Source organism: Balaenoptera physalus, assembly GCF_965194825.1.
Source record: "Balaenoptera physalus genome assembly, chromosome: 8".
Lineage (NCBI taxonomy): Eukaryota > Metazoa > Chordata > Mammalia > Artiodactyla > Balaenopteridae > Balaenoptera > Balaenoptera physalus.
In genome coordinates, this window is record NC_138887.1 from 91,893,768 (window position 1) to 91,910,049 (window position 16,282).

Consider the following 16,282-nt stretch of genomic DNA (forward strand, 5'->3'; position numbering starts at 1 on the left):
AGCCTCTGTGCACGGGGAGATTCTGGGGGTGAAAGTAGGGACCAGCGATGGATGGAAGCTCATTTGGCTTCTAGACCCCAGGGAAGAAACACACTGTTGATACCAGGTGTTGAACCTCCACCTCGCACGGGCATCGTCTCGGGAAGAACGAGGACACCTCCCCCGCCCCAACCCCAATCCCCATCACCAAGAGATGGGGTAGCAGGCAGCTGGGACCCAAAGCGCCGGCGCTCAGCGGCAGCAGCGCCTACAGCTGGGCATGGGGCCTCTCCCAAGGGGTCTCGGGCACACGAATGAATACACACACACACACAATGGGCATCCCCACACCTGCTCGGCGCCAACCCGCCTCCCCCTCGCTGCTCTCTGGGTCCGCTGAGAGGTGCCAGGCACTCCCGAGACACGCACCCACAGCCACGCGCGCAGCGAGAGGCGAACAATGGGGGGGGGGTCCAGTTCGGCAGGAAACACACCCCAGCCCTCACCCCTGGCCAAACCCGACCGAAGCGGAGGGAGTGGGTGCAGAGGCCACACGCGGGGAGCCCCGAGAACCGGGCGGACCGGGGCTGCTTCCCGCGAGCCTCGGAAAGGACAGGCGGGATCCCCAACCCAGGCGGCCGCCTCGCCCCGGCCTCGGGGGATGAGGCACCCCGAGGAGGGGGCACCCCGAGGAGAGCGCACCCGGAAGAGCCCGGGCTGGCAGAGCGCCCCGGGGGCTCCCACCCCGGAACCCCGCGCCCACCCTGGGACCTCGGTTACCGCCGCCTCCGCCGGGGCCCTCGCCGCCTCCTCTGCGGCGCGGGAGAAGTCGGGCTCGCAGCTCGCGCCGTCCGTCGCCATCTTCCTGCTCTAGCGGATCCGAATGCGAGCTCGGAGCGGTAGCTCCGGGTTCAGCCCTCCCGGCGGCGGGCGGCGCTTAACCCGCGGCGGTCCGGGGACGCGGCCGCTCGCAGCCGGGCCGCCGCCGCCGCCGCCGCCGCCGCGCTCCCTCCGCCCCCTCGCCGCCGCCCCCGCCGCCTTAACCCGCTGCGCGCCGGTGCGCCGCCAGCCGCCGCCTGGTCCCCGCCCCGGGCTGCCAGCCATCAGCCGCCGGCTCCTTGAGGTGAGAGAACTGGGCACGTGCCCAGGCCGGGTTAAGGCCCGGAGCGCAGAGGCGAGAATCAAAGCTCCAGGGCGAGGCGAAGGAAAGAAGGCGCCTAAGAGCTGATTCGCCTGACACGGCCCCACCGGGCCGGCGGTGCAACGACGGACCGATTAAATGTCCGGCCTCCCGAATCCGAATTCTCTGTTAGAGCCAGGAAAGTCCTTCACTTCAGCCCCCTCTCTAGCCCACCTCTAGAAAACACAGAAGGCACCCTTTGCTTTTTTTAAAAAAAAAAAAAAAAAAACATTTTTTTTTTACATCCAACACTGCCGCCAGGGCGTTTTTACCCATTTGGTGTATATGCCTGCCTTTGTTTGATTCTCCTTCTCCCAAAACCATCAACTTCCAGATCAAAATGCGTGCTGCTACCCTTTATTACGTTACACCCGGCCCCTCAGCCCTACCTTTCTATACAATCTCTTTTCAAGAAAGGTGAAGCAAGGCACTTTTTTGTTCTTTACCGCAAAGCTGAGTGATTTTCTGAAGGGCTAACCAAGAAGTGTTAAGTGTCATCGCTTGTAAAAGAAAGCTCTCTACTTTTAAGAGAATTTAAAAGAATTACTCCCATGTGGTGGGGACACACACACCAAAAAACAAAAAGAAAACAAAAACTTGCCTAAAAATTGATTTTATAGGAATTATAGGTCTCAGAAGGTATTTCATGAGATGAGTGAGTTAGGCTCAAGCTCTTAATTTTCCCTTCCCACATCGGATTCAGTTCCTACCCTTTCCTGCCAATTCCTAGGATGTGAAAATCTATCACCTTATCAAGACCGTATGGTACATGCCTTCCCAAATCACCAGATCCCAAAAATGTGTTGAAAGCACAAAATCAAATGGAGGCATTCAAGCTGTGTCTCAAAAAAGTAAAAGCAAACCATAACCAAATCCTGGACTTGAATTTCTGGAAGATGAATGTTTAGTCTGAGGGTTACAGATCAGAGTTCATTCTTTAAAATGGCAGACTCCTAATGAAAGGTTTCGGCACTTTAATTGCTTCACTTTCCAAATTGGATCTAAATATGACACAAAACGGGGCAGAGAAAAATCTTTTCTGCAAAGGCCCTGAAGGGGGGGGGGGGGGGGGGAATCAATACATTGTAAAAAGTTCCCTTCCAGAAAAGGTCTACATCAAGAAAGAAGTTTCACCTGGAACCCTGGGGTTAAGGGTCAAAGGTTTAGAAATCACCTCCAGGGTATCGTATAACCAGAGGTGCTCATTTATTTTTCTTTGACTTCACTCTGATAGCTACTCCCTCTCTTAGCCCTATGTTTTCCATCCCTGTTCGTTGTACCACTTTCTTTTATCAAATATTCTCTCTGAAATTGCTCAATATTAGAATAACTAGATTCCTTATAAGATGAAAGAAAAGCATTTGAGAGTAAAACTTAGGTGCTGAACTGATAGTAAAAATTTTAAGTTGAAACCTAAAGCATTCCTTGTTCTTTTCAAAATGCATTTTCACATCACAAGGTAATACATTTTCTTGATACTGATACTTGATACTGATGTTGAATTACTACCCAAGAAATTAACCAGCCCACTTCTAGGGGGGAGAAATAAAAAAGAATAAAAGAATAAACTTCACTTGGGAGTTAAGAACTGGGAATATGACATGACAGTATTTCTGGGAAGCAAATCCCATTCAGTTTATACATGCAGCTCAATTTTTTAAAATGGCCATTGGGAAGAAATAGCTTCTATTAGTCTAAATAAAATTAAAGCAGAATCACATCACAAAGGAATCAATCCCTGAGTGGTTTCTTCCCTCTCACCTTTTTTTTTTTTTAATGAAAAATAAACAGGTTAAAAAAAAAAAAGGAAGAAAAAACAGGACAGCACATTTTCTAACTGCCAAAATCTAGGACCTGGGAAGGAAAACAAACAGCATTTTGTCTCTACCTTAAAGCTGCCACTGCCCACTGCTGAGGGCTGAAGGAATATCCCACCCTACTGCACAGAAGTAGAACACGAGGAGTTAACTCCCTCACCAGCTGCCTGGCCCAGGCTGCTTCTCCACCTGGAGGACACTTGCTGGGTTTTCTGGGTTTTTTTTTACTCTCCTGAGAATTAGCCTCTGTTGAGATTGCAAATTAACTCTTTCTGAAAGACTTCCTTTGCACAAAGACAGGTTCTATTAGCATCAAACCAAAATAGATCTGAAAGGGTAGTGACTGATGGCTCTAGAAATTAAATCTTTTGAAGCTTCATAAACAGCTAAAAAAAAAAAAAAAGACATCCCAGGGTTAGAGTGAAAAATTCTGGAAGGTGGGGAAAAGAAGAGAGATGGAAGTATACACAGGAAGAAAAGAAACTAATATATATAACAGAATGAATCATGATCGTTAATCAGTAAATTTCTTTCATCATTTAAATGGAAGGAGAGACGGCTTTCCCTGGTGATCCAGTGGTTAAGACTCAGCGCTTCCACTGCAGGGGGAATGGGTTCGATCCCTGGTCGGGGAACTAAGATCCCACATGCTGCACTGTGTGGCCAAAAAAAAAAAAAAATGGAAGGAGAGATACTGAATATTTTACAAACAGAGAAAACTATTGGTTTCATTATTTTCTGAATCCTGGAATAGAGGTATTTGTGCTGAGCCATAGCACACTCTTCAAGATTCTCTTTTAAGACCAATGAAATGGGTTTCTGCAGCTAGAAATGCAGACTTAGCTTGGGGAGCCAAGTGGTTTTCTGATTAAACCATGGCCTCGACCTCACTAGCCACATCCTCCAACCCGCTAAACCAGAAACCCAAAGAGTTATACACAATGATGCAATGGGACACTTCCTTCCATGTGAAAAGATGAAGGAACTTACACATATCCTAAAACAGTTTCCCTGGTAGAATAAGAGAATTCTTTATTTCAGTCAATGACAACATTTATGTTAACTCCAAAGAGCAAACCATATGTTATCATGCCTAAGTATTGCCAAATGACAAAATTACTGAGTAGCAAATCATTTCTGACTCTATCCACAAGGCTATAGTTATACAATTTAAATATTCCAGACCATGCTTATCCCTGTCTACACCGCGGTGACCAACCTGGGAAGCCCCAAATCTTGACATAAGGAACTCTAACAAAAGAGCACAGATGAGCTTTGAGTGCCCTGTATCTATCACATGTTTTTGAAACCAAGACATTGCCAGAAATGAGTTTTTATATGACCTAACTACATTCCCTCTTAGTCAACTTGTCATTATCTGCATGTGCTTAGGCTCTTTGTGGATTTCACTCAGTAAATTTAACCCTAATCTAGTTAGCCACTCTTGTCAACAGCCTATGGTTTTGGAAGGCCTCCTGCACCAACTGCAGTTGGTGTGTGCCAAGGGAATACAAGCTAATTTTACCTAAACGAAAGCAAAACATAATTAGAAAATTAAATCTGCCAGGTAGAAGCAAGCCAAAGCTAAATATAAATATATTACTATAATCACTCCCAGCCCCTTTTACCACCACCTCTAGCTGGTAATTGCATTTGGTCATTCAATGCTAAAGGAATGTCCAAATATAAAATATTTTTGAAGAGTTAAAGGTTCAGTAAGAACATTATTCCCCAGTTTGGTCACTCAAAGAACAGAAACTAGGGCTAATACAGGACAATGAAGCAGTGTTGGTTCAGTTCTATTTAATGTTTTTAAAATCTTAAACCATTACTTGCTGATTGGACTCTTATCTGCAGAAGTCATTTACAAGAGTAAGTTTTACTGCAGAAGGATGTTTTAGTGCAAAGCCATTACGGAAAAACAATTTTAACAAAGAAATCTAGGCCGCTGCTGCCCCTCATCCACCTGAATTGGAAATAATCTAAGTATTTCCGTTTATTCAGCCTCTTTAGCAACCCCACAAGCCTGCAGTATGTAGTTACCAGGCAACCACTAAAGCAGGGATGTTTATACCACTAGGCATTAATTATAGAGAACTTATTTTTCTTAGAAAGTTTAAAATCTATATAAATAGGTTGTGAGATCAGACCCTTTTCTCCTCTGATGAGGAGTGTAGAACTAGCTATAAAATCAGAGCTGAGATTTTCTTCTCACTGTGGGCTATGTGTTATTCAGTTCAAAGGGAAATGTAACATTTGAAGAATTGATAAGGAAACTAAAGATGATGACCTTAAATTCTGACAAATATGTAGATGGCATTTATGATTGACTTAGTGATGATTTACTTGTGATACAAAATGCAAGAGAAAAGCCATAAATGAATAGCTTGTCAATGTAAAGTTGTGAAATCAATGATACATCAACATTTCCCAGACAATTATAATCTGTAGCCATATACCAAGTTAATGGAGTTTCAAATACCTTTGGAATTTTTGAGACATAAATTCTATCTTATACTGTCTAAAATCTCACTTGATGACAATAGTTTTTTGGTCTACATTTTTTGATTGTTTCAAATCAGTTGGACTTATTTAAAATTGCCTGGAAATGTGATGTCATTATTTGAAAAGACATACTCTGAATATAAGTAGCAGATGTTATTAGATTAACCAACAAATACAAAATAAAATTTAATTCATAACATGAATAAAACAATGTCATAGCTAGACTTGAAGGCTTAGTTACATTTATGATTCAAGAATTTAAAGAAAAAATGCATTGGTGTTGCTATTTTCATCCTAGGGAAAGTGAAGTCACCTGTAGAATAATAAAGAGAAATACTTCTGAAAAACCAGCATTAAGGTTTAAGTAGTCTGGAATTTTATTCTGACAATTAAAGAAACACTTAACCACTGAGGCAGTTTTATGTTAGCAATACAATATTTTTTTCCTTATGGAAAACAGAAATAGCCATCTACTGGCCATTACTATCAGAGTCAACATCCCTTTATTATTACATCATCACTTAATTTTCATGAGTTATTACTTTGAGCATTGACATCTTCTTTGTTAAGAATCAATTCAGTTGGGATGTATTTTACTACTACTTGTCTTCCCTTCAGTATCTGCTAAGGACCTCACATTGTCAGCTTTCAGCATCCAACTGCTGACCATTGGCTATCCAAAAGGCATGATGCTATCTGGGTCACAAGACACGTTTGCTTGACATTTCCTGCTTTGATCAGGCCTCCACCCTCACCCAATGTGGCCATAGATACCCATTGGAATAGCGGTGGGGAACCCCGTTCCCAAAATTTAAAATATGAGGAGTTGAACCGAATCTGCTCAAAACCCCTGAGCGTTAGCAGTGGGTAAAAGCACCCCATTTACAAATACCACATTGTATGGTTCTGTTTCCTCTACAGAATCATTGTTAGAGCCATAGAACCAAACAAACACATAATCATAAATTCAAATGGGAGAGGTAAAGCAATAAAGCTTCTAAAAGGAAAATAGCTTCATAAACTGTAAATCAGAACTTAAGTCCTTACTTTCAATGCAATTAATTTATCAATTTTTTGCCTCTATGATTAGCGTTTTGTGTCCTGTTTATTAAATCTTTGCTCAGCTCCTTCCCCTCCCAGATGCTGTTTTCTGTTGGTTTCTTGAAGTCTCATCCTGCACATGCCCTGCTTAGAATTCAGCCTAAAATTTAAGAGGAAATTGTATACAGATCTTTTGGACTCTTTCTCTTAAGCTTCTTCCTCTCTGGGGCTTTGTCCTTCAAATCCCAGACACTTTGGCAATCCCCAAATAAAACTCATCTTTATTCCCCAGCTGACCTCTACCCCATTCCTAGCCCTTCGCTCAAGAATCATTGCTCCTCAAGTCCTGCCTGCATTCACTACTTGCCAATGCCTTCTAACAGTTGTTTCATATATGTTGTTTCACTGGTTTAATTTTCAGTAGGAGGGTTGGCCCAATACTAGGTACCCTGTCATGACTGGAACTGAAAACCACATGTGCTTACTTTTAGAGAGACTATTTATAATTAACAAAACTTTCTGATGTTCCCTTGCCTAACTGTTTTGATCCAGGGCCGTATTGTTTGTTTTCTCATTCTAGGGATTGGGGTGAAACGAGGTTACACTCTCCAGTTGCCACTGACAAACAGAATCCAGGTACTGATATCTGCTACCTCATCTATAGTCAAACATGAAAAACTATGTTGGCAATAAAGGATGACATTGCAGCAGTAGAACTAATATCATGACGTACAAACTATATTACCAGTCTTTAAAATGTAGCAATGTTCCTCTTATTTCTAGTGAGTAGCATGCCTGCGTGGGTTTCAGCAAATAAGAGAAAAATTAGAGATTGAAAGGGAAGAGGAAGAATAGAGTGAGGGGTGGCCTTGGGTTTCCCTCAGCTAAGAGACTGATGCAAATCGGATGTCTTTCAAAAAACAAAGGTATTTCAAATGTGAAGATTCCGGTACATTCTGGGAGCCTTCGGCAGATTTTCCAGACTTCAAAATCAAATGAAGATTGGCGGTGGGTACGTAAGAACATTACTCCAAGTCTGCAATACCTAACACTGAGTCCAACGCATGATGAGCAGTCAGTCATATTTAATCAAATTAATTCAGTGGAACCAATGGGTGGATAGATGGAAAGACAGATGAATAAATGGATGAAGTAAATGTTACTTTCTTACTCTTTCACGTGATTGGTCCCTTTGGCATTGCAGTAAAACTTATTGATTCCTTCTCAGAAAAAAATTTTTTAATGCATAAAACAAAACATAGGCCAAAGAACAACAACAGCAACAAAATAGGATCATAAAGAAAACCAGTTATGTTCAAGTCCAGTGATAAAAATTCTGCATCTACAAAACGAATTTGTAATGCAGAAATAGATGTGTTTCTTTCTTCCATAGTAAATAAGATGATATAGTGGTAGACCCATAATTAATGTAATTTTGGAGTTTCCATGAATGTAAATAATATTTTGAAAATTCTACAACAGTTTTATGTATTGAGATTTTAAATTATCTCTAATTTCTATTGTGACAAAGTCACAGGTACGGCCAGGCCTGTTGTGGTCTTTTGCCTAAATTCATAATTGAAGTAAATACTGTCGGTGAGAGGTTGGTGAACATGAAAACACAATTTTTAAATTTTAATTTTTATGTTCATCCTATGGGATTCTATCCACAAACACTATGGTTTAAGAAGCTCACGTTGTACCTATTAGGCATACTTCTTAAAATGAAATTTCTGCCCAGTTTGAGACATTTAATGAGATCTTTTGGGGGGAAGGGTGGGGAAGATTGAAATTTAGGTATGATAGGACGAATAGGGTATTCTGAGGAGAGAAGTTAAAGACTCCCAAATGCCCCCCCCCCCGAAAACAAAACAAAACAACTCGGGTCACATACCCTAGAGTAGTAGTTAAGTGCAGGGTTACATGATTAAGAAACTCTTTCTGTGACCTTGGGCAAGGGCTTCCCTCAGTTATCCATCAGTTAAGTGGCAGTCATAATGGATCTCACCTCTACAGGGTTGTTGAGAGGATTAAATGGATTAATTCTTTTAAAGTACTTAGAACAGTGTCTGGCCCCCAGAAAACTCCTAGTAAGTCATTACTATTTTCATGTTCTGCATATAAATATTACACAATGAATAGTCAGCCTAATATACACGGAATTTCAGAAAGAAATAATTTATTGAATTTAATAAAATGATTCTGTAACTACACAATAGTCCTAACAAGGCTATTTGTATAATTTTTAAATTTTTAAACCAAGTATTCTAAGATTTTAGATTAAATAGTAAAAACTCTCCATAAGTGCTTGCAAAAGTCATAATTAGAGAAATGTGGGATGGGTCCTATACGTCAGTTCTGGCCAAATTGATTATTGCTAGATTTAAAGCATGGACTCTTTTTTTTTTTAATTTGGTCCTTGAATGCTTTTTTTTTTTTTTTTTTTTTATTTATTTATTTATTTTTGGCTGTGTTGGGTCTTCGTTTCTGTGCGAGGGCTTTCTCCAGTTGCGGCGAGTGGGGGCCACTCTTCATCGCGGCGCGCGGGCCTCTCACTGTCGCGGCCTCTCCATTGCCGAGCACAGGCTCCAGACGCGCAAGCTCAGCAGTTGTGGCTCAGGGCTTAGTTGCCCTGCGGCATGTGGGATCTTCCCAGACCAGGGCTCGAACCCGTGTGCCCTGCATTGGCAGGCAGATTCTCAACCACTGCGCCACCAGGGAAGCCCTGTTTTTTTTTTTTTAACATCTTTATTGGAATATAATTGCTTTACAATGGTGTGTTAGTTTCTGCTTTATAACAAGGTGAATCAGCTATACATATACATATATCCCCATATCTCCTCCCTTTTAAAGCGTGGACTGTTTTGTCCAATGAGGAAATGTTTTAATTAAATACTACATAGTAATGGTTCAAAAATATCCCTAGGGTTCATGTAGAGCTGGGGTCAAAAACTCTGATCTAGTATAGGCCATTAGAGCCAAACCAGCCTAACCCAATGCAATGGGTTAAATCCAGTAAGCAGACATGTTTTGTTTGACTCATACAATGTTCTCTTTTTTGAAAAAGGAATACATTGCCAACATTTAAAAATTGGGGAACTTTATATAAAAATGCAGTTTTCCAACCTCTCAAAGACTCAGAAGATCTGAAATCACTGGGCTCACACTGAGTACCTTTGAGGCTGAGGAATGTGCTCACCAGCTGTCTAGAATCTCCACCTGTTTTATTTTACTTTACTTCCTTTCTTGCTTGTCTTCGATAGTTTTGTGGGTTTTTTTTAACATCTTTATTGGAGTATAATTGCTTTACAATGGTGTGTTAGTTTCTGCTTTATAACAAAGTGAATCAGTTATACATATACATATATCACCATATCTCCTCCCTCTTGCATCTCCCTCCCACTTTCCCTATCCCTCCCCTCTAGGGGGTCACAGAGCACCGAGCTGATCTCCCTGTGCTATGCAGTTGCTTCCCACTAGCTTTCGATAGAGTTTTAACTTCATGATCCTTAAGGCAAAACATTGTATTCGTTTGTGTGATCCCAATAAGATTTTATGCATTTTATTAATTTCAGTAAAAAAGGTGGTAGAGGAAACCTGGACTTAAAAACATCTCTAAGACCTGGTGATGTGAGTACCTTGCTATCCACCATCAAAAAGCATGCTAACAATTCATAAATCCTCTGAAAAAGGTCAATATAAGCATCTGTTATGGGCTGAATTATGTCCTCCTCAAAATTCATTTGTTGAAGTCCTAACCCCTAGTACCTTTGAATGTGGCTATATTTAGAAATAGTCTTTACAGAGCTAATTAAGGTAAAATGAAGTAAGTAGAGTGGGCCCTAATCTAATATGACTGGCGTCCTTATAAGAAGAGATTTGGCTACAGACACAGAGGGAAGAATGAAGAGGAGAAGAGGCCTCCGAAGAAACCAATCCATAAACCAAGGAGAGAGGCCATCTACAAACTAAGGGGAAAGGCTTCAGAAGAAACCAGCCCTGCTGACACCTTGATCTTGGAATTCTAACCTCCAAAATTGTGAGAAAATAAATTTCTGTTGAAGCCACCTAGCCTGCGGTCTTTTGTTATGGCAGCCTAAGCAAATTAATCTAGCATCTGTTCTGAATGGACTCATTCTTCCCCTGCTCTCCCACAAGTGACTTTTACATCAACCAGCTCACCTCTCGGGTAAGCTCACATCTCTAGAGTACGGAGATATGGACAGACTTGAGGCAGCGTGGGGTGCATCAGTGCTTCTCAGTTCAAGTGTTGCTTGTTACCTGCAATCCTGAAGTTTGTCACAAGCAATTCGTCCCTAACAATAGGCACAGTACTAAAGTTTGCTTTTTTTCCTTTTTTCTTTTTTTCTTTTTGGTACTGAAAATGATATCAGATTCAAGGTCATTTCTGTATCATCTCATTCACTTTATTTTGAATATGCTTTCATGAGTCTGGCTAGGCCACTAAGAACTGCACAAAGCTTATCACACATCTTATTTATGCCTGCAGTGCAACCCACCTGCAAACTTTTCCCATCAATGTGCCAGGACTCAGAACTGCCCACACCACACAACTAGGGGCTCCACTCATCGGGTGGTCTATGTAAATAGAAGCCCCATGCTCCACAGAAGCTGTGAACGCTGAATAAGATTTTAAAACACTGGTTGTAATTTAAAATTCAGGGGAGTTGTTATTAGAAGAGCTGTTTGACCTGAAGCAGGTGACTAATCTTCAGTGAATCTCTTTTTGACGCTATAAAATGGGAATGAGTATTTCATCACTTACTACACGGGGTGGTTGTAAGGATTAGATGAGATTAACACGCACAAGTGCCTCAAATGCTGAAAAGAGGCACGCAAGGAGTATTACAACCTTGAGTTAGCTGCCAGCCCTCAGGTTCAAGGATTCTTTCAGCTGAATATCTGCAGCCTCATCATTAAGAAATACCACCAGGCGACTTCCCTGGTGGTCCAGTGGCCGAGACCCCACGCTCCCAATGCAGGGGGCCCGGGTTTGATCCCTGGTCAGGGAACTAGATCCCACATGCTGCCACTAAGAGTTCGTATGCCACAACTAAAGATCCCGCATGCCAAAACAAAGACCCAGTGCAGCCAAATAAATAAATAAATATTTTTTAAAACAAAAAAACAAAAAAACATCACCAGCCCTTGGTTGGGTCAGATCATGGTGGAACTTCCATCCTATGTACACTCATATTTCTGAGCTCTTCATTGAGGACATGCCTCCAGGGTTAAAGCATGGAAGGAGTTTCTCTTTCCCTCATTACCACATTTTTTAATAAGCGAAATTTCCCCTGTCAGAACACATCAAGATAGCATGGTGACAATTGCTATAGGAATGCTAGATTTAGAAAGAAATAAGGTGATCTCAATTCTGTTACCTGCTACGTGTGTTCAACAGTCTAAACCAAATCCGTGCTGGCCAGATGACTGAAAGTGACCACCTGCCCCAAATATTTTGACCATTCTCTGCTCTAGAACCTAGAACTCCCACTTCCTAAGGCCTTTCAAAGTTTTTGCATAGAATTAAGTCCCAGCCTTACCTGAGACACAGATAAACAGGGATAACATTAACAGAGTTTTAGAAAAATTTTTTTAATTTGTAATTATCCACTTGAATCTATCAATAGGTCAGAGGTCATTCAATCAAATGATTACAAGGGCCAGGGATGGAGGATATCTGAATAAGGGTGGCCAGGTGTGTAACACAGGAGAGAATGATAGGGATTTGAACCAACAGGAACACAGAGGCTCTGTCCACCTATAACGGGGGAAAAATTCCTTGAATTCAGTCAAGAAACACAAACCTAGTGATGTCAGAGCTTCTAATTTTTCAGGAGAAGGAAGAAACCAAGTGTTGATGGGAAATTTCCCAATTTTAAAAACACATCTGCAAGTCAGATCTGGCCATGTTTGCCAGTGTTCTGATTGATGAGTGCCCTGAATCCAGGAATCATCTCCCCTTAGCCTAAAAATACAGAAAAATAGAAGCATGGTAAATGGTAAAAATGTGCATTCCGCATGTCCTCCCCAGGTATTCTCACCAAATAAGCCCCTTTTTGAGGCTAAACCGCTGCATATTTTAATCAGCAGACCAGGAGATGCATGTGGAGATCACCCAGGGACCACCTTTTGGAGCACACTGCTGAAGACAGGAAGCTACTCGCAAGCTAACACCCATCTTTGTGTCCCCTGGGCCTAGCATACTACCAAGCGTGGGAAGTTTCAGGAGTGAATGAATTCTTCCACATCCTAGGGCTGATTCATAACACTCATAATAATAGATTTTTACTAAAAGCTGTATAAACCGATTTCATCTAATTCTCTTCAAGTAGCTAGCAAGGCCCCCAAGATACAAGATACCAAGTAAATTCAGGAAAACAAATTTGTATTGGGGCAGGAAAGAAGAGCAAGGAAAATTCTGGAACATGGAACATTTTCTGGGTTGGGCAGCTCTGGGTGAGTGGGCTTCAGTGTGTGTCCCCATAGCATCTAAAGGGCTCAGAGGCACTGAGAAATATTTAAAGGCATCAGAATCAACTGTTTACCATGATAGCAAAGTTTGACACGGTGGAAAATAGTTAGGCCCAGAATCTGCTGTAGTTACCATTTAGCTTCATGTATTTTCATTTGTCAAAATTATGGTGGTTAATAAAATACATCTATGAATTAAGGACAGATAGTAATAGAAATATCTCAATCAAAATACAATAAATACTGATATTATTTCAAACTCCAGATTTTCCTATGTTAATATCCCTTGAAATTCATTTGTATATTCCTCTAATTATCTTTAGAGTGAATCACAAATTTTCATTTATTAGAAGTATCAATGCAGCAACATTTCCTGCTTCTCAGGAGAGGGGTGGTGAATTTTTAATCAATGTTGATTTTGGAGCAACATTGTGAAGGATATTTAAAAGGCTTAGATTTTTCCAAATAAATTATTTTGAGGGCCAGCATAGTAAAAACGACTAGAAAAGTATGTAATAAATATAATACATGGTTACATTCATCATTGTCTTACTAATTATAAAGATCCCTGCTCCCCATGTCCTTTTTTCTACAGAAAATGGAGGTTCCTTGCTCTCTCCTCTCTGATTGCTGGGACCCCTTGAAGCTTTCGCAGGCTGGGCCTTATCTCATCTCCAATAGCTCTGTCCTCTCTGTTACCATTTGGAATCTTTCTCATTTTGCCTTGTGACATTATTTGATGACTCTAATATAAGTGTTGGCAAACTTTTTGCCAAGCAGTAAATATTTTAGGCTCGTGGGCCATACATTGTGGCAACAACTCATCTCTGCCGTATGCAATGTGAGAGCAGCTATAGCTATTGGGCCAGAGTTGTCCTGCAAGCTTTATTTTGCTTACCCCATTCTAATATAAAATTATGTACTTTTTCCATTATTTACAAGTTTACCTTGTCTTCCCAAATGGATCATAAGTTCCCTGCAGACAGGAAAGTCTATATCCTGTTTTGCAACACCTGTAGGACTTTGGCCAACAATGTTTGGATCATTATGTGGGCTTGATGAATGTTTGTTCGTTGACTGTTGGCTGTTTGATTTTGTGTGTTGGGGGAAGGGGAGTAGACTCAGAAAATGACAGAATCATTTAATGGAAGAGACCTTGGCTGTCACCCACCCACTCACTTTGTAGACGAAACCAAGGCCCAGATGGGCTTGTGATTGTAGCCATACGAGAGGTTACAGGTTATGCTTCAAGCATATATGCACTCCTAGTGATCACAACTTTATCAGCCTTCTGTTAACATCCAAATGAAATAAAGTGAGCTCTCATCCCACACAACTCAGGTATGTCCTGTGCCCTCCACCTTTACATTGCTAAGGATTTCCTAGAGGTATTTTCAGTCTCCTGTTATTCCCTTACCAACTGCTCTGAATACTTACCTTTTGACCCTCTTGCCCTCAGATCTTCCAATCATGTCATGGTTTTCCTTTTCTCTGCACAGTGAAGTATCTACTCTGAGTTTTCCATCATAAAAAACCTCATGTTTAAACCCAATGTGCCTTTTAATAAATGTAAAAATCCAATTCCCTGCTGATTCAGAAATGCATCCTCTCAACAGCTGAAAGTCACCAACATTTGTGTATTTCCAGCAGCCAGGAAGATGGTTAAATTTTAGTTTCAGGAGTTTAAATCATAAAAACAATTGTTTTTCAAAATATGAAATTGCATTGTTTTGCTAAATAAGCCTTTTCTTACCACACACACTGCTCATAACTCTAGACATACTAATTCCCATCTCCAAACCCAGAAATCCATGCTTGCCTGGTGAGAATCACTGTGCCTAAAGGAACTGAATATAGCTCCAACCCTGGCAGAAAATCCAGGGTAAATTTACAGAGTGAGAAGGCTCAGATTTGAGAGATCAGATTATGGTAACATTCTGCTACTTTTGGAATCATACACAAAGCAGGCAGCCAATTTTACATAGTTCATTAGAGGGAAGTAAAGCATCCTTAGCACCCCTACTGACAAAGACTTGATGCTTAAAGTGATCTCAGAGTATGTGCATAATCAAAGCCTTAAGATACCCAACAAATAGCAATAAGGGCTCTCATAACTGCACCACAGTGCAGATCAGTGGAAACAATAATGGATTAATGGAATTGAGGGGTAAAACAAAACGATGGCCTAGAGCAAAGGGTATTCTCTTAACTATGCCTGGCTAAGAATGATCATTAAATCCTTAAAAGGAAGGAACTGGATAAAATATCAATACCCCACATATAACATTTGTGGTTGTCAAGTATCATGACATCTGAATAGAATTTCTTCTTCTACAGTACAGGTTCCCTAATTCTTTTTTTTTTTTTTTTTTTTTAATTTATTTATTTATTTATTTTTGGCTGTGTTAGGTCCTTGTTGCTGTGCGAGGGCTTTCTCCAGTTGCGGTGAGCGGGGGCCACTCTTCATCGCGGTGCGCGGGCCTCTCACTGTTGCGGCCTCTCCCGTTGCGGAGCACAGGCTCCAGGCGCGCAGGCTCAGTAGTTGTGGCACACGGGCTTATTTGCTCCGCGGCATGTGGGATCTTCCCAGACCAGGACACGAACCCGTGTCCCCTGCACTGGCAGGCAGACTCTTAACCACTGTGCCACCAGGGAAGCCGCCCAAGTTCCCTAATTCTTAACTAATTCTTTTGATGACTCATGGAAGTATTATAACTTAGCTATCTAAACTGGGGACTAAAACCTGGTAATAACCTTTGACTTTTTACAGGGTTTACATTATGTCTCCATGTGCTGTTATATGTTAAGTTGGATATTTAGCCTACATAAATTTCAAACCTCAACCAAATCACTATGAATTGGTTCTTGGATGGCCTTTTATACAATAGAATGTGGCACTGCTATGTGTTCTCTAAGTCCCATTTGATCCCACAGGAAGATGGCATTCTCAGCCTGACAGGTAGTTCCACTGGGGTAGAGTGACTATTTCTGGTAACTTAGCCACAAACAGAATTGACACATATAACTTCCAAGCCAAAGTATAGAGAACAGCTGTGATCTCTTTTCTCTTACTCAGGGATTTAGAAGTCAACAGTTCCACCTGACATAGCTACAAGGTGTGTTCTCAAGTCACCACTTGGATGAGAGCTGCTGGGACTGAGAAAAATGCTCACTGTGTTACACCACTCAGGTGTGGGCAGGAATTTATTACCAGTGTCACCTAGCCTATCTTGACAAGTAAGGAAATTGAAAAAAAAAAAAAAGT

The 16,282-nt window shown here is 41.5% G+C and overlaps 2 protein-coding genes across 5 annotated transcripts in view; one reads left to right on the plus strand and one right to left on the minus strand.

Annotated features, from left to right (window-relative positions):
• The window catches only part of CTTNBP2 (cortactin binding protein 2), a 156,072-nt gene extending 155,154 nt beyond the window's left edge, over positions 1-918 (minus strand). Inside the window, exon 1 of one of the 2 annotated variants that reach the window (XM_082472238.1) lies at positions 760-918. In XM_082472238.1, coding sequence (XP_082328364.1) covers positions 760-840 — 81 coding nt within the window. In that variant the 5' untranslated portion in view covers positions 841-918. The remainder of the gene's footprint in view (positions 1-759) is intronic. The other variant, XM_082472239.1, reaches the window with a different exon arrangement.
• On the plus strand, positions 863-15,367 carry LOC309665733 (uncharacterized protein; the record flags this gene model as incomplete). Of its 3 annotated transcripts, none has more annotated exons than XM_082472444.1 (2): positions 863-8,937; positions 9,241-15,367. In XM_082472444.1, the coding sequence occupies one exon, from the start codon at positions 863-865 to the stop codon at positions 1,205-1,207; it is 345 nt and encodes a 114-aa protein (XP_082328570.1). In that variant the 3' UTR covers positions 1,208-8,937; positions 9,241-15,367. The 3 variants fall into 3 exon arrangements, with proteins under 3 accessions (XP_082328570.1, XP_082328571.1, XP_082328572.1); XM_082472445.1 differs by having other exon boundaries at positions 863-7,534; positions 10,098-15,367; XM_082472446.1 differs by having other exon boundaries at positions 863-7,158; positions 10,098-15,367.
• Positions 15,368-16,282: the final 915 nt, after the last annotated feature.